Source organism: Ostrea edulis, chromosome 1 (genome assembly GCF_947568905.1).
Source record: "Ostrea edulis chromosome 1, xbOstEdul1.1, whole genome shotgun sequence".
Classification (NCBI taxonomy): domain Eukaryota; kingdom Metazoa; phylum Mollusca; class Bivalvia; order Ostreida; family Ostreidae; genus Ostrea; species Ostrea edulis.
In genome coordinates this window covers 39,425,482-39,444,575 of record NC_079164.1, presented here as the reverse complement: position 1 = coordinate 39,444,575, position 19,094 = coordinate 39,425,482, and the positions used below count along the sequence as shown (strand labels likewise).

Sequence of the window (19,094 nt, the reverse complement as noted above, 5' to 3'; positions counted from 1 at the left end):
ATAAAAGGAAATTAAGAGAAGGGCAAACACAGATCCCTGGACATACATTACATACATATGTACCAGAAGGTAGGATCAGGTACCTAAGAGAAGTAAGCATCCTCTGTTAACAGGCCACATCTGCCATGGGCCCTATATCTTGAACAGATAAACGGAGTAATCCATAGTCGAATCCGTATTTTAAATTGGTATGAAACGCCAGCTTCCATTTTACTTAGTGATAGCTTGTAGTTGCAAATTACATTAACATAACGACCATAGAATTTGCGAAGTGTTGACTTTAAACGAGACTGATGAAACCTCTATAACGTTGACTTAGTTACTAACCTGCCTAGATTTGAAAATTAATCATATGCAGAACATGCTCTCGCGTATGGAATCAGTTGGGAGACTTAAAAACCATATGCAGGTGATCATGAAATATTGATAAACAAATACACGTATATTTTGTATGTCTTAGAATGTTTGTTCTTTTTATTTTTATAGTTTTGTTGAGGGCATATATCTAATAATCGTTGCATTGCGTTCTTTTAATTTAAAGTTCTTAAACACACGCCTGTCAGTTGATATGGTGAATGGGTCCTTCTAAGTTAAACAAGCTTGAGTTCTTATGTTATACTTGAACAGGTTTGCCCTTAAAAACAGAACATAAATCAAAAGTCAATTGGTTCAACTGCAATGCTCTTGCTTATAATAATAGATGAAAACTATAACTAAGCAACGCTCAAAGTTCCAAAAAATACGTCGATTTTTCTAAATGCTTTAAGATGCATATACCAGGTAATTACAGTACGGACAACGCGGATCTCTTGTTTTCCGCGTTCCCGCGATGGGAAAAATCTTACGCAGTAATCTAGAGGTAACTCAGGTAAACCGCGTTCTCATCGCGGGATGACTATCAGTTACCTGTCCCCGTCGCGGTAACATTTGTTAAAAATATTGGTCGGTTTTGTACCGTAAACAAATGCGAGTTATCTCCCCCGATTTTATCATTAAAAAATTCGGCTTACGGGTTTTTTCTGTATTTAAAATAATGTATTCCGTTATGGATTTATTCATCATGTTTTTGTTTGTTGGTTTTTTTGTTTGTTTTTTTTTTTTTTTTGTTTGCCTTTCATTTATTCAATGTATTGTTAATTCATCTATCAAGATTACTGATTGTACACAAGGAAGATGATTATTTTACGAGAAGCTGTCAGTAACAATTGAGAATTGTCTTTAAAAAAGTGGAAAGTGCAAAAATCACAAATCTGAACGAAACTCTCACACTATTGTGTATGGTGATAGTAAATGTTAAAAAAGTGAAAATTACTGGAACCATGCATCGTGTTTCCATGGCAACGGACCGTACCTACAGTTAAATCATTAGATGTTGAGTTTTTAATCTTTTCACAAATATTTCTAATAAAACAATTTCCCAACAATGTACAGTGAATGGAAATTCAAGAAAGCACTTAGATTATTGTACTTGTGATTAAAAAAATGTGTATTTTCTTGCTTATTCTTAAAAATAAGTCATAAATTAAGGTAAAAAGAGCATTTATGACTTCATTTCAGACACTATTTGCTCTGAAACGCAGCAGGACTGACATTAATTCTACATGCCATTTTTAAGACAGCTATTTATACTACCAATATAGTAAATAAAAACAGTTAAACAATTTACCCTTTTTTGTAAAACCCCTCAAAACTCTACTCTAGTGCCTACTATTTTACACACCTATTATCCCCCTTGATGCGAACTCTCTAGAATTAAAGGAAGAAATGAATGAATATCACTTAGCAGACATCATAAAAAATTCTGGATGGTCATTAGGAATTCATTTAACAGGAAATTTGAAAGGTGATGTAGAGATTTGCCTATTTTTCTGTAAATTAAGTTAGAATTCATGTAATCATTCCAAATTCATACAAACTGTCTCAATGACAAATAGTAAATTAAAAGTAAACACCGGTAAATAAGATTCGAAGTATATCTATTGTAGAACACTTGTTTCTCTTTAAAAAACAAAGATCTGCCTAACAGAAATATCTAAATCATTTCTACACTCAATCAGTATCAATGCTGACGTCACACTTTAATTTGAATTTAAACAATATTTTATTATGTATGAAACATAAATGGATTAGGCAGCAGGCTTGCAGCCTATATAAGCCTTCTCCAATAAGGTACAAGGTGATTACATGTATGTATAATGATGGACATGAGTATATATACAATATGTATGATAAATATTGACAATATAAAAATCAATACATAATTCAAAAGGATGAAGATAGAATACATGTATCATGTATCACATAGCATGTCATGATAACATGGGAAATGGGTATTGTAGATGTATAGTAAACAAACAAACACAGAAAAAATGCCAAAAATAAGGTAGATGGTTAATAGAAAATAAGAAAAACTTTGATAACAAGACGTCACACTTTCACCTCATATTGCGTCATACTCAACATGCATTGTGACGCACTTTTTGTGTATTCAAAGTATTTCATTCTCACTGAAATAATTTATCGTCTATCAAATGGTCAATGTAATTTCTAATTTAATGCAATTCGTATTTCAAAATATTGTATAGGTAATGATGTGGATTGTTGTTCTGATGAGAAGGAAGAAGGGGGGGGGGGGTATTTTGTTGATAGATCCTCTTAACAAATATCCCATTCCTATATCATTATTTGGCTATGAGTATAGCACACACGTTTTCCAATTACAAATTCTGTAATTCATATATTTTAGAACACATACATATTTTAAATGTAATAAAACAATACACTTCATAGAGATTTCGAATTAGATAGATTTTCGAAAATGCAGCTGAACATGAAAAAAAAAGGTGTTTTTGGTCAGGTCAGTAACAAAAAACTAAAAGTTGTTTAACTGATTTTATTTTTTTGAATAAAAATCTAACATTTGTTATTTCTTTCTATATGAAAGACCTTGTCTGATTGTGTTGCGTTTCTGAAAAAAGTTAGCTCAAAATATATTGTTTTAATGAATTTTTGACTGTATACAATGCAAGATATGTTGGTTGCCATGGAAACCATTTTACGCTGAGATATTTAAATTTCTTATTTCAACAAAATTTTATATAAGCCTTTTTCATTTATCTTAAACTAAAAAAATGGGTCAAAGACTCAATTGGCCGGGTTGCAATATTTAGAGTAAATAATTTGGGTAGGGATTTATTTGGTGGTAGTTATCTGTTGCCCCGCTCGACTTACTGCTAATAATGCAGTCACGGACAACGACATGTATCTTACTGTTACCGTGAATAGTCACATTTCCACGTTTGAAAGATGTACACTCGGTCGTGGCGAAATAGGACAATGGATGTCTAGAAATTGTGGACGTTGCTGGCTTATTGGCCTCACAAATTCTGCAAAACATTTTGCCATCACGAAAATTTCCTCCGCCATTTCAGGACTGGGGTTCTTCCTTTACTTTTGCATTTCTCTTTAGACATTGCTACGCCATCTTTTGATGCAGAACTTTCCCCGTGTGATTCTTGAATTTCTTTGTTACATGTACAAGGCTGAGGCTTCTGTTTTTTACTATTGATAAATCCAAAGTGCTCTAAACCTCGTTTTCCCGCCATCTTGATTGTTTTGACCGAGACTAAAAATATTTATTCAGACTTCCGATCCCCGATTCTAAAATTTTACTGGTTGCCCAAATTTTCTTCACTCGCGAAAATGCGACTTAATTATAATCTCTAGTCGCAAAATTGCTTTTCTGGTCGCAAATGCGACCGTTTTACTCGCAACTTGGAGCACTGCTGATATATGTAATATTAAGTAATAATAACTAAAATGAACAATAACTTCAGGTGCTTGAATATGATTATATGATAAAGAAACAGAATTTCTCTATTTATATTGCAAATTTACAACTCATGCCCAGGAAATTTGACATTCATATATAATTGAATTTTTCCTCAGAGGTAGTGCAACTAAATTTAACCACAAAAGATAATCTCATTTACCTTTTTCAAGTTGAACTCTATTTTTAGTAACAACTTTTTGCTGTAGCGCCCATATTCGACAAAGGTCAGACTTCAAAAAACCTAGTGTATAACTTCAATATATATACTTACTTTCTGCAAAGTTTCAAGGTTGCACATAAAAAACTGTAGGAGGAGTTGATTTCACAAAATTTCCCCAACCGCCCGCCCGCCCGCACTTCACCATACTATAGACCGGATTTGCACTTCGTGCAACCCGGTCAAAAATATGCATCTTATAATCTTAATTGTATTTATTTTGGACTTTAAAGAGGTATATTTCACTGTTTTTTCAAGGACTTTGTCCTTGTTACCATGGTAACAACAAAGTGATCAATAACTCTGTTATTTGAGTTTAAGTGACTCACAAATGCATTTTCAATGATTTTATCAATAACACTGCATAAAATTGTACAATTTTTCAATAAATTATTTTTGCACTTTCCAACAAAATTCTCCATGATTACTGACAGCTTCTCTTAAAGACCCAACTTTAAGTTAACGCCCCCCCCCCCCCCCCCCCCCCCAATTTTACCTGTGTGGTGATCAATGATAAGCCGCCGGTCATCAAGGATTGGGTAGTTTTAAAAAGGCACAACGAATTACACTGTGAATTTCGTGTAATGTATTACTACATTTATATTAAACAAAGTATATATTTTCGTGCGAGGTTAATTTAACACAAAACATCATTCTTATTGAGAGAGAGAGAGAGAGAGAGAGAGAGAGAGAGAGAGAGAGAGAGAGAGAGCATTGATAATTGATAGATCTAGAACCCTGTTCGGCCGTGGGGACACACGTCTTCCTATACACATATCCCCACCTACCCAGATTCACACATATACAATTACAGTAAAACACCGTAACATCTTACTGAATTAGAAATAGTACAAATGTATCCATGTAGTACTTATCCTAATGCAGCTCACGGGCAGTCGGAGTGGACCTTCCAAAACAAACATTTGATATGGACTGAGTGAAACATTTTACATGACATTTCAAAACCCAATATCCAGTCAATAGTCAGGGGGGAAAAGACATTTTGAATATTTGCGTACAAATGGTACGATGTCATGTAATTATGTCGGGTTATGATTAGACATATTTCAATCCTGAATACATGTATTGAAATATTTTCTTTAAACATCAATGGAGAGTATGCAAAAGTTATTTTTCTACACAAAGGCCCATACATATTTATGCAAAATCGCTGAAAATGAAAGTAAAAATTCTTACTTTCAAACACTACCCACATATCTTTCTTTCTTTTGTTGTTGTTTTTAACCCCTTTGTCAATATGTTCATCGAACTTCGTCATTGATGCATATGAAACATATATTAACAATTTTCTGCTTCTGCTATATGTATATTTAAAACACAAAATCAAATTGAGAACTTTTATTTTTCTTCTATCTATGGCTTCAAACGGTTCAATCCGTCTATCCGTACATGGTTCTCCCACGCCCAGTATTCATTAGGGATCCACCGTTCAACCCGTTGTTTAATCCATTAAGACCATTGCTATTCAGGCCATTCATCCAGTTGTTCCCGTTCAGGCCATTCATCCAGTTGTTCCCGTTCAGGCCATTCATCCAGTTATTGCCATTAAGATTATTCATCCAGTTGTTCCCGTTCAGGCCATTCATCCAGTTGTTCGCGTTCAGGCCATTCATCCAGTTGTTCGCGTTCAGGCCATTCATCCAGTTGTCGTTGAATCCATTCCTGTTCAAACCATTCATTCCGTTACTGTTCAAACCATTCAAGCCGTTACTGTTCAAACCATTCAAGCCGTTGTTCATACCGTTTAAACCATTTCTATTTCTTCCTATAATAAAGAAAAACAGTTGTAACAGATTTTGATTTATAGATGTGACAAAGTTAAGAATCATTTGAAAATTAGTATTCTTTCTTTTTATAAGAATACATGTAGATGTCCAAAAATAGTGATGTAAAGCTTATGTGATAGTTTGAACGTATCGTTTACATTTGACATTTCATATGTTCTTAATGTTTATGCTAGTATGCCTCCAAAGGTGATAACCCTAGTAGTTACATTGTGATGTATTCATGCTATAAAAACTTCAGAACTACAATGTCCACGCTTGTATTTATCCAATATCTGTCTTTCTGATCAGAGGATTGAAAAAATTCGTCAGAAAGTCGTGCTAAATTAAATATTTTCGGTATTGTGAAATGTCGAAAATCGTAATTCATTCTCATTATTCTTTAAAGTGGCTTTGCACTCACTATATTTATAATCAAAATACGGCTCGTCGAATTCATAATGAAGCAATTATTACAATGCTTTTAACGTAGTTAGTTTGAGCTGGTATACATGTACAGGTAAATAGAAACATACATGTACATGTAACATTCACTGAATAGAAATGACGAATTTTTAATAATGACATAAAATATCGGTAACTGAGTGGATTGTTATTTGTATATTGTTTCAAACATTTGATATTCACTGACAAAACCAACTGTTCACAGCATATTCTATAAAACCAATAATGATAATGAGCTTTGTTTTAAATTTGCATTAATTTGAGTTGACATAATGAACAAGGATAAAAGCCGAGGTAAATGTCCCAGGAATAGTGCACTGTCTCTAAAAATAACGACGAACACCGCAAAAGGTCACTGGTTCGCTGTCATTACAGTTACTACACGAAGTGCTTTTCTATTTGATATTCAAGGCGCAATGATTAGATAAGCAAGTTCTCTTCTAATATTGCTGTTAATTAACCTTTTCGTTGTAAATTGCCGTACATTGCTTAAGCTAGACTTACAAACTACACCATGTTCACACTAGCTGTTACCTTGTAGAGACAGCTATGAGTGAGATAAGATGTACACTAGTTTTATGATGGATATGATGTTTTTCATTAAAGATTCAATTTTTGTTAGGATGTATTTTTAGCAGGTCGAATTTTGAGCTATTTGTTTATGCGAATAAAAATAATAATCTAAAAAGAAAAACAAAAGAAAAAATTTACTCATCAACATTCTATAATACTGTAAACATTAAATGCAATTCTGGAAAATTTTATTTAGAAATATTTATAACTACATAATAATTATAATATTCTAAAATGTGAAGGAAAATGATCTTTTTCGTAGAATTTCAAATTTAATTTGACCAATTCTCTGTGTTATACAATGTAGCATTATATTTTTGTTCACATATTATTTTCTGAAACAAGGCAATTTTTAAACTTCATTTGATTCAATTTATTTCAAAATATTTCCATTTTTTATCTACATACATAAAAGGTTACAGATAACGAACAGTGATTAATCTCAACTCCCAAAAGGAATACAAAACAAAATAAGAGAGCTGGGCAAACACGGACCCTTGGACATCCCAGAGTTGGGGTCAGCTGCCTAGGAGGAGTAAACATCCCCTGTCGACCGGTCACACCCGCCGTGAGCCCTATATTTTGATCACGTGAATGGAGTAATCCGTAGTCAAAATTAGTTTTTAAAGAAAGATCTTACATTTGATATGAAACACATCAGACAGCATTTGACCCAATGACAGGTTGATTTGGATAATCAGATCGTTATAATGACAATTATAGAATTTGAGAAATGCTTATTTTTGTAACCCCTGTAATATCAACTTATTTATCAGTATTCTGTCTCGGTTATGTGTTGGTCAGTACTTGCTTCCCAGCTGTTCTGAACATCAGTCATGGTCACACAAAATCTTTAAGCTTTCAGATGAAGTCACTGAAGCACGTACGCATTGCGTGGAAAGACGCACCTGGTTAGGATGAAGAAAGAATTTATAACTTAACGCTTTAAAGTATTACTACTTACCATCAAAAAGAGCGCTTGAAAATCCAAATGTGAGGGCAAGAATGCACAAAGATCGTGACATTGTCGATTTTATGAGAGAAGGTAGGGTTCTGGAAAATGGTAGTAAGTAAACACCAGTGGATTGGAAGGGGAGACAATGAATGCGTTCAGGGTAAAGGTTTATATAGGCTTGAGTTTTCTCTCAAATCGTGTAATACATAATGTATCATCAACGTTAAACAAATGTTTACCTGATTACATGTTCATTGATGTCCATTGATTTTTAAGTTGTTTACAAGATAATTTGCCAGTTTTATGAGAACTACAAACATCCAAGACGAGAGATGATTGAGAGATGGGATTCCACAACACTTTCCTAAATGTACTTAGTTGTAACACTTGTTATAAGACATCCTCTACACTTCAAATAACGTGATTAGAAATATCTCCATAGTGATTAAATGTAGGTGGGGTTCTAGGATTAACTAGGTGTAAATAATTTTTAATTCATAAGATATGTGTACTTATAAGGATAAAACCTTGATTAAGAACAATAACTATCTTGCTTTATCGCAATTATACTTTCCCAGTCATCCTGTTGATCTATGTATGTGAAGTAAATTACAGTTTGATTTATTTCAAATAGTCACTCTAACAGTATACATCAAGTTATAATTAAGGATACCTTCAACAAATAATCTGGTTAAGATATAATTGGTCACAAACATAAATGATTCATAAGGTACACGTAATGGACATTGCAGTTCCGTCTTCAATTCGAATGGAGTAGAGCAAACTCGAATTATGTTGTGGCTTCAGTGCATTTAGGTGACCTATTGCAATTGGTCTGTGTCCTTCGTCATGCGTTGTCCGACGCACGTTAACAATTGAACATTTATAACTTCTTGATAACTGCAATTCAAATTCTTTTCAAATTTGGTTTGAAGCATCCAAGGGGGACATAAATTGTAAATTTCAGGATATCTGCACCCGTCAAAAATTGACCAATTTTCAAACATTTTTTCTACAACAGCATGTTTGTAAGGAAAACTAATTGTAAAGTCATCTAGAGCTGGAAGGTCTCTTCCACATTTAATTCGTAAATTTCATGATCTCTGGGGTAGAGGTTCTCACTCCAGGGCAAGGCCAAATCTAATATTAGTATTTATATGTAAACATTATTTAAAAAGGATCTTTGATGTTATTGACACTAAATTGAAACTATACGGATATTTAAAATGAGCAGGTAGCCCGTTACCAAAGTTCAAAATTTCATGACCCCATGGTAGGGTTTAGGTATCAGGGTGGGGCCAAAATTTGCAGTGATTAAATGTGTTAAAAACTGAACATTTTTAACTTGTTCTTGATAACAACCATCTTAATTATCTTCAAATTCAATGGGAAGCATCTTTGGAACAGTCGTGACATCAATTTCAAACTTGAGGTCTGCTTCATCCCTGGGGCCTTAGGGGAGGAGTAAATACTGCGAACAATTAACCAATTTTCAAAAATCTTCTTCTCTACAGCTGCACATCTTAACAAAAAGTGAATGCATATTCACGAAGAGCAGAAAGTCTTTACCATTGTAAATTTCATAATCCCCGAGGTAGAGGTTCTGATCCCAGGACGGGGCCAAACTTGGTGTATAGCGTTTATGTGTAAAACACTTCTTTAATGCTCTTTATACTGAATTGAAACTAATGGGTATTTTTTTATACCAAAATTACGAATCCCATTATCTCAGGGAGTAAGGGTTTTGGTTCCAGGGTGGGGGCCAAAATGATTATAGTGATCATTGTCTTTATCAGTTGTTTATGATTTGAAAGACTTCTTTAAGTTTGTTGATACAGCATAAAAGCTAAATGCATATCTAGGAAAAGCAGAGAAGAATATACCAAAATTGTGATTTCACATACTCAGGGTTTGGACACTAGGATGGGTCCAAATTAGTCATATCGTGTTAATGTTACATATTCTATGTTATGTAAAGAAAGTCTTACATCAATTTAAGCACATTGGAAGGTATTTGAGTTGTAAGCGTAGCCTCGGTTGACAATGGTTTTTCGAGGGGTGAAAATTTTCAATGCTACCCTCAACTACATGCAATATTTGTTTTATTATACTGAATGTTATATAAACAACAAAGCAGAAAGACTTGCGTCTTTTGACATTTGATCAATCACTGTCATGCGATTTTTCGTATATCGATGTGGGTATTCATGTTTATTACAAACGCTCACATGACGTCGTCTAACAATCTACGGCGAACTGTACGCGCATAAATTTGACGCATATGATAATTTCTTAGACGGGGTCACGTGACCCCGTCTATTAGTTTACTGTCAGTCGAGGCCTCAAAACGGAAGCCGTGCCAAGAACACATGAATTGAATCTACGTGGAAGAAAAGAGTGCATAAATTGCGCTGATAATTTTGTACAGAGATTTGAAAAATATAAGATTAATATTTTGAAAAAAACAATCTTTTTATTTTTTTTATATTTTTTATTGATTTATTAGATGAATGTGAATTATCTTTCAAAAAGAAACGATTGTTGTTTTCATTCAACTATATATTCTTACTTTGTTTACATCCGGTCTTTTTTAACAGAAGAAACCCAAGACTATGCGAATGTATCCGGAGTTTGTCGTGTTATTTATTCTATGCACGCAAAAAATAGTTTTAATGCAAATCAACAATATTACCCCCCGACAACTGTGCAGGCGAGTTCTTTTGGACGTTTTTCTTATTTATTTTGAGGTCAAAGTCTCTTTTTCACTATATACTGTAGATTTGAGATTGCCTCTAACTTTTACTTGCTGGTGCATGTTTATCAGACTTCAAATCCTGATGACATTCAAGATTCATGTTGCTTTTGAAATCCAAAGGTCAAGGTCATTATTACATTAAATACCTATTGCGGCAATTCAAAGCTTCATACTTATAAACTATATAAGATACGTGCATGTATGTTTTTACTTCGTGAATGCAAGCGTGCTTAATTTTCCAAACTACAACTCGGCCATACGCATCTTTGATGCATAATATTTTGAAATTATATAATTTACGGCTTTTTATATTATATTATTTACAAAAAGATGTCTGGCTTGTGGACTTGTATATTTATGATTGACTATCTTTTATTGCATAGGAAACTTCTAGTCCTAACGTGTGTCAAAAAATTTGAAATTACTATGTTACCAATTTTGTTACAATGTTTACAATTTACATGTTCTTGTTTACAGTTTTGGTAATTTAGAAAATTTTCTTTACTAAAGAAAGAATTGGGAGTGTTTACATATCCACTTGATTTTAACCTTTCATGTGTTATTGACAGGTTGTATTGTGCAATTCCAAAGTATGTCATTATCAATTTTATCTTTAACATTAGGTTTCATTATGTTGGTCCATAAAAAATAAGCTATTAAACATATACTGTCATATGTCAATTATCATATGATATATTTCTGTTCTGTTGACATAGTAAACTTTGTTCCATACCTTTATCTATATTTCTTTTCATTTACTTTATTATAGCATTCATGCTTTTTCACAAGAGTTCAGCACTTGAATTAGCTATAAATAGCTGAAGAGCTAAGTGCCCAAGTTAAAATGGTGACCCTCACACTATAAGATACAAACCAAGAATATTGAGGTTTAATAAGGAAGGAACTACCTCGGGGAAATGATAACCAAGAATATCGAGTTCTGGATCATATTGATTAAACAAAACTGGACATAAGACTAGGAGGTCACAATACAAGCATTCGTTTAGATATTCGTTTTGGCCTCAAAACCATAAAAAAGGAACAGACTTCAAGAAAATTTCAATTTTGAACACTTCTTCTCTTATATCAAAAACACGAATAGAAAGTTGTACGTAAATCTGCAATTCAAGACCTATCTCTGATTAAAGTATTTGTCTGGAGAGTTTTCATATGAATTGTCATATTAGCATTACTGCACCATTTCAGAAAGTTATGCATTGAATAATTTGACCCCGTCTTTCAGTACTTTGATTTATAACATCACCCGTTGTCAAGTACTGTTACCATTTGCTAGATACTATCACCCTGGAGGGCGTGCTTTCTGTTCTCGGAGGGTAACAATATGTTTTTTCAAATGCTTCTCGACCAATCAGTTTCGAGTATTTTACATGAAAGTATAATAATACATCTTGTTTTATACTGTTGCTGAATATTAGTATGTAGAACAGGATTGATTTTTCTAGATTTTATGGTCCTTTGGACTAGTGATATTTTTAACTTAATATTACTCAGGTGACAGAAAAGCCTGTTGGCCTCTTGTTTTTAACAGAAAATATTTGGCTTTGAAATGACCGGAGCCATTGTAGGTATTCCTTAAATTAACAGTAACTAATTAAAATCATATAGTATAATTCTATTTTTATTGAAAATTGATTTCAAACTTATATATACAGTGCATACTAAGAAAGAGTAAGCTAATTAAATGCTTCATCGGAAAAAAATTAATTTGTTAATGGAGGAAAACTGCGTATAAATCGAATCTACGACGTGAAATGTTTACAAACTCGGCGTTTACAAAGAACAAGGAAACGTCACTAAACAGCTGTACCGGCAATAATCACGACAGCTGATTTCTCTTTTGTCTTTAATCACACAACTGTTTCCCTGTCTTTCTCTTGACAACATTCAATGTGAATTTGTTTTAGAATATCCGAACAAAACAAATTTTTTAAACAATTTCCTGGTCAATCCTATTGGGTGTATCGGCGTGTTTCTTTATGTCCGACAGTCCTATGTATATATATAAAGCGTTTAATTTCTAGCATTTAGATATTTTAACGAATTTATTAACAGCGGTTTGATGAGTTTAATAGGTCAGATTTGTAGGATTTCCCCTGTCAGGAAATCGTCTTTTAAATTTTTGAAATAATATAGTTCCTATTTCTTCTTGTGCTAGTATACAATTTGCGCAATCGAATGATCGATATTTCACTAATAAGTCGTAACAACAAAAAGTATAGGTAAAACACAATGTCGCGAATTCGTAATATCTGGCATTTGGGCTATGATCGTATCGGTTTTGAAGGTATCGTCCGGAAGATGTACATGTATAAGACTTTTGTATTCGATTTTGCGCAGACGCCTGGGATTGAACTCGGGAATTCCCAGTTGCGAAGCGAGCAATCTAACCATTATTCTATTAGAATAATTGAGAGGAACGTGTATGATTACAATGCAACAAAATCCGGATGCTTGACTATAAGTGTATTCTAAAAACCAAATCCTGGTTTCACACGGATTCAAAATGGCTGAAAATGCTTTATGGTGATTAACATAGCCTGGGAGGTGCTTTTTGTCTATTTTTGAAATGTCTATTTAAGGCCATTCATTATAATCAAATGAGGTCAATATTGGTTATATTTCAACATTCCATAATCTAAAAATACTTCATTCTGTATGTATCATTACCTAATTATGGCACATATTGAATAGTACAAAACAAATTATATTTACGACTAAATGATGATGAGTTAAAGACATCACTGCGGACACAGAACAACGACACAACAAAGGAAGACCGCTATTTAACGAACAAGGTACGATTGCGTACATAAAAAGGCCCAAACAATTTCTCTGTTCTATAGGTGTCTTGAATTAAGCATTACTACGTCATGAATAAGATTTTCCCCAGCCTTTTTTGTTTACAAAAAGAGCTTTTAAATAACTGTTAAATTTGTAATACATGAAAGGCGAAGACAATGAACAGTGATCAGTCTCATAACTCTAATAAATAATGCAAAATAGAGAGATGGACAAACAAACACATGTAATGTAAGACAGCGTTTGTTTTTCAGATTCTACTCTTTCGTTTATGCACATTTACATGATTTTGGAAATTGCTATGATTTGGTTCATTTGACAATAATTTACAATGACATCAAAATGCAACACTAAACAATAACGGAAATTACAATAATAATCCGAAGAATTATATTGAAGAAATAATTCACAGATATTCTATGACTGTTACAACGTTTTGACCAGATGCGGTAGCTCAGTAGTAAAGCATTCGCTTCGTAACCAGGAGGACATGAGCTCAAGCCCCGCTCGTGCCATGACCGCCTCAAACCTAAGACACAAACATGGGTAGTGATTAACGCTCGGCGTTTAGAAGTGAGAATCACCTATAGACGGACGTCGAGGCAGGCGTTGGCACGTTAAAGAACCCTCGCTGCTACGATCCTGAACGCTAAGCATAGGTCTAAATTTATAATACTTCACCTACAGCTGGTGACGTCTCAATATGAGTGAAAATTTCTTGCTGGGACGTAAAACAAACAAGTAACCAAACAAACAAACAAAACAACTTTTTGAAAGTCTAACACCGAGAATACTAGGGAATGAAATATTACAATTACCTTCAAATAATCACGTCTGAATTTAACGTATGTACATGTATAAGAGTTAAATGTAAATTTTAGCATACATCGTGCTTCAGTAAAATAATACATAAAGGTGTGCGAGGATTTTCTTATTGGTCTAACGTGCGTTATGTTTGTTCTCTGTGTAACGCTGCGTATTATCAGCACAAATGACGTAAACGCTTATATAAATAAATGGAATTACAATTACGTCTATAAACCTCCCCCTCCCTCTCTCTCTCCACACACACACACGTATGTGTTTGAGATGTGTATACACTTTATGTGATCGTCTATTTTTAAAAATATTAAGCTTAGCCTGGTTCAAATGTAAGATTGTTGCTAATAGAGTATGTTTTCTTCGCTTTGAAAAATTACGCTGTTGTATTTGACCATGCAGATCTAGCAATTTAAGATATAAAGTATCCAGAGTTTAGTATAATATACAGACTTAATCAATCTCAACAAGTCGTAAAATGTACATAAGTATAAGAAGTAACACTGTTTTACACAAACGTGACAGCATTTCACAAATTATATGGCTGTTACAATGATTTTATTTGCAAATACAACCCGTAGTTAGGTTGAATGCTGTCTAGCGTGTTTCATACCAACTGTTAGGTCGTTCTTTACATACTGATTTGGACTGTGGCTTACTGTTTACCTGATCAAGATAAATGTGACCGGCCAATAGACGATACTTACTCCTCCTAAACACCTGATCCTATCTCTGGTGTGTCCAGGGGTCCGTGTTTGCCCTTCTCTTAATTTTGTATTCTTTACGAGATTTATGAGATTGATCAATGTTCGTTATATTCACTTTTCATCTAATTCTTTATCACCTCTGGTTTACTAAACACAGAAGGACAGATGGTACGCACTTTCATGTCTGTAAAGTAGATACAGGTTCAAGCGAAAAAATCACATGAAGTACCAGTGGCGTAGCTAGGTTTGAAATATTTGTAAGCAGGGGATCTGGGGAGCATTTTTCGTAATATGTAATAAATATTTAACGAAAATATTTGTAAGCACGTGCATACAGTGCCTACTGTGTAGCTACGCCACTGAGCACTAAAATGAACCAACAACATACACGAACAAGTAAACTGTCAAACCGTTCTTTCCTATTCAGAGAGGACAAAGACATTAATCACATGTGGAAAAGAAACATTTTTTAAAACTCTTTCTACATTAAATTAAGATAAACTATGTGACAGTTGTTTAAATTACATATCAAACTTAATAAAACACGCTCGATCAGTCGGACATACTACTTGAAATGTGATATCCAAGTACCACAACCTACATGTGATTAAGGATCAAATTAATTAACCAATTTAATACTTTGTGATACTTCAATATGTCTACAGAAATTCATATCAACGGGAGACCAAGTACCTGGACATTCTTCTCAGGATAACTCTTACTGACGAATCTGTCATTTGTCGGTGACGATTGTCTTTCTTTGTGCATTCGATATATAGAAAAAGTAAAATCAAAAGTAAGGAATGAAATCCAGTCATACTGTGGTATTCCTTCACAATTTAAAGATTATAAATATCATAGTATGTTCTGTAACTCGGAGATGAATTAATGTTTTTACAGAGAACTGCTCGATGTTGATGATTTTAAGTGTAAAATCCCAATTATGTTTTCTTCATTTTTGCATGTTACAAAGAACACATTGTGCAGTTTCATAGATAAAGCGAGAGGTATAGTGTACAAATCAGAAAGATTCGAAACCAACTATGTTCTTACCCACTTTATTCGCTAAATAATTTCATCTACATAGAGTGATTTTGATCTTCATGTTAATGATTTTGAAAGTCATCAGGGATGATACCTACTTTAACCAAGTATCCATACCAATTTTCTCATAAAACAGGAATGTAACAGACTCGTGTCAATTATGTTTTGCAATTAATTAAAAGATGTTTCTAAAATACTTCTATCAAAGGTGCAAAACAAAACAAGAGGTACTGTGAGCAATGCTCACTAAGAATACCCCCTGCTTACCCCAATCTCCCAAAGGGTGTTCCATGCGATGAAAAATGCCGTTAAAGAATTTAAATGGAAACCATATTGCTACTTCGATGTCCAGTGCGCTTGACCTTAGACCTTTTGACCCCAAAATCGAAAGGGAACATCTTCATCCCATGGGTAGTCCATATATATAATATGGTGACTGTAGGTGGAAAGGATAACGCTTTAGAGCCCGGAAACCATATTGCTACTTCGATGTCCAGTACACTTGACCTTTGGACCCCAAAATCGATAGGGAACATCTTCATCCCATGGGTAGTCCGTATGTATGATATGGTGACTGTAGGTGGAAAGGATAACGCTTTAGAGCCCGGAAACCATATTGCTACTTCGATGTCCAGTGCGCTTGACCTTTGACCCCAAAATCGATAGGGAACATCTTCATCCCATGGGTAGTCCGTATGTATGATATGGTGACTGTAGGTGGAAAGGATAATGCTTTAGAGCCCGGAAACCATTGCGTCTACAGACGGACGGACGGACAACCCGATTCCAGTATACCCCCCCCCACCACCACCACACACACACACACACACACAACTTGTTGTGGAGGGTATAACTATTCCTTTAAGTGTTATAATGAAAAGGTGAAGATAACGAACAGTGATAAATCTCATAACACCTATAAAGAACACAAAATTAAGAGTTGGGCGAACACGGACCGCTGGATATGCCAGAGATGAGATCGGGTGCCTAGGAGGAGTAAGCATCCCCTGTCAACCGGTCACACCCGCCGTGAGCCCTATATCTTGATCAGGCATACGGAGTAAGGTTCTTATCAAAGCAGCCATTTGAACGGCTACTGTTGGAAAAATATAGCTAGTTGAACTTCATAGATGTAGACGACAAGACTCGTCTCACGTTTGAACATCTAGGTTACATCAACCCGATATACTTTTGAACACGGTAACTACATGTAACAGTGGTGTGCAATCTATGGTGCCGTTTTTAAACAAGAACGACCCTCCTATGTCATGTTTTCACTTTTTCCCTACAAAGTTGTAATTGTGATGTAATCATAATCATTGATGAAATATATCAACTTACAAACTACATAGTATCATGTTTGTACAGTGGGATGTAACCTCTTCTAATCTCATGATATTTATGATCCTTAGCTCAAAAGCACTAGCCAAGTGGACTGCACTTGTTTTTTGCTCAAATCAGAAAAAATCAAAACAAGTTTGAGAATAGAGAATGTCATTTAATTAGTAATGACGAAAAGTATATACAGTACAGGGGGTTATTAAAACCAAGTAAAAATTACGATCATATGCTGCAAATGACTAGATGACACCCTGTTACAGTTACATACATCTATAAAATTAACATTGAGAAAGAGAACATATATACACAAAATAAAAACATCCGATAAGGGGTCTAACAAGATGACCCCCTATTACATACATAGTACACATATGTAAAAAGACTAGCATAAAAATATTGTCTGCCCATAAAAAAGGGTGGGTAGCAACAACAAATCAAGGTCATGAATCCAAAACAGAATTGGATTAACCCCTCCGTAGGTATGTATATATTACCATTAAGATTCATTAAATATACTGTAACTTCAAGAACTTTGCTTTATGAACTGTTTGTTATATTTCCTTGACAATATTTGACAGGCTTATCACTTCTACATGTAACTGTGGTAAGGAGGTTAATTGAAATTCTTAAACAAATGATTTCTGTCAGACATGATTACAAAGTGCATATTTCAATTTGAATTTGTAGAATATTTATGATGTAAAGCGCAACAAACTGTGACCTAACATTGTCATAAAATTAAGATTTTAAAAGACCTTTTCACTCTCTGTTCTGGTTCAAAAATCGTAATCACAATATTCCGACTTGAAATGAATTGAATTACCGTAAATCACACGTGTACTTTTCATACACCATTGACATTTTTTTTTAAATTCAGAGTACCAAAAATGTTGTGGTTTCATCGATTTTGTGGGTAATGAATATCGTCGACCAACAATTACAATTTTGTTGATCATGCATCCCCTCTTCTTGAAGAAGGCGAACATGTTTCTTTGACAATGAAAAATGGTGTTCAACGAATATGATAGTGAAAGTAGAGTATACAAATGTAAAACAGTTACATTTGGAAACTGTAGATGATTCCTTAACGTTTATAAGTGTATTTAAAGTATAAATCCAATAACTACTCAACACAGCTAGTACACTGCAGTAGTGAGAAGACGAGGACGGATATATATGAATGACAAATAATTAATCAAGGTTATACAATGGAATGACAACGGCTAAAATCGTGAACAATTTCAAGCCTCAAATTGTCAATGTTACAAGAGAGTAAATTCCAAACTTTAACATTCTTGTGTCGTGCATATTCATATGTTGAATCACGATTTGCTTTTACTGTTGAAATCATTATTATATTACACCCTGTATATTGCGTCTTTTTTATTTTGTCTTTTACAATTGATATTCAACTACGAAAATTATGTACAGATCAATCGTAATTTCATAACTAAGATTTATCATTGATATTTAACGGGAAATAATCATTTGTCTTACGACTTGTTTTACATCGAAAGCAAGCCCAATCATGATGTCAATATGACATTTAAACATTAGAAATCTTGTATGCATCAATTTAGAGTAGATAATCAATTTAACTTTACCAGTTATTTCGATCACTGGTTTGTACTAAGAGTTGTCTTACTTGAACTCCATGCACATGATCAATCATGTTTAGCTGCAGCTGGTATTTGTTCACTAAACATAAAAACATTATGTAAACAGCTTGTTCAACATGTGTCGTGACTACAGTTAAGGTCACCTTTCAATCATCACGTAGCT

At 34.0% G+C, this 19,094-nt stretch overlaps 1 protein-coding gene across 1 annotated transcript; it reads right to left on the bottom strand.

Annotated features, from left to right (window-relative positions):
- Positions 1-5,393: 5,393 nt before the first annotated feature.
- LOC125656977 (N66 matrix protein-like) lies at positions 5,394-7,964 on the bottom strand. Its single transcript, XM_048887606.2, has 2 exons — positions 7,836-7,964; positions 5,394-5,835 (listed from the first exon to the last, which is right to left on the bottom strand). The coding sequence occupies exons 1-2, from the start codon at positions 7,894-7,896 to the stop codon at positions 5,450-5,452; spliced, it is 447 nt and encodes a 148-aa protein (XP_048743563.2). The 5' UTR covers positions 7,897-7,964; the 3' UTR covers positions 5,394-5,449.
- Positions 7,965-19,094: the final 11,130 nt, after the last annotated feature.

Excerpts from the sequence above, each read along its gene's own strand:
- LOC125656977 (XM_048887606.2), bottom strand. The coding sequence starts at position 7,896 with ATGTCACGATCTTTGTGCATTCTTGCCCTCACATTTGGATTTTCAAGC. Across the intron at positions 5,836-7,835 it reads TTCAAGCGCTCTTTTTGATG|GAAGAAATAGAAATGGTTTA; the intron begins GTAAGTAGTAAT and ends TCTTTATTATAG.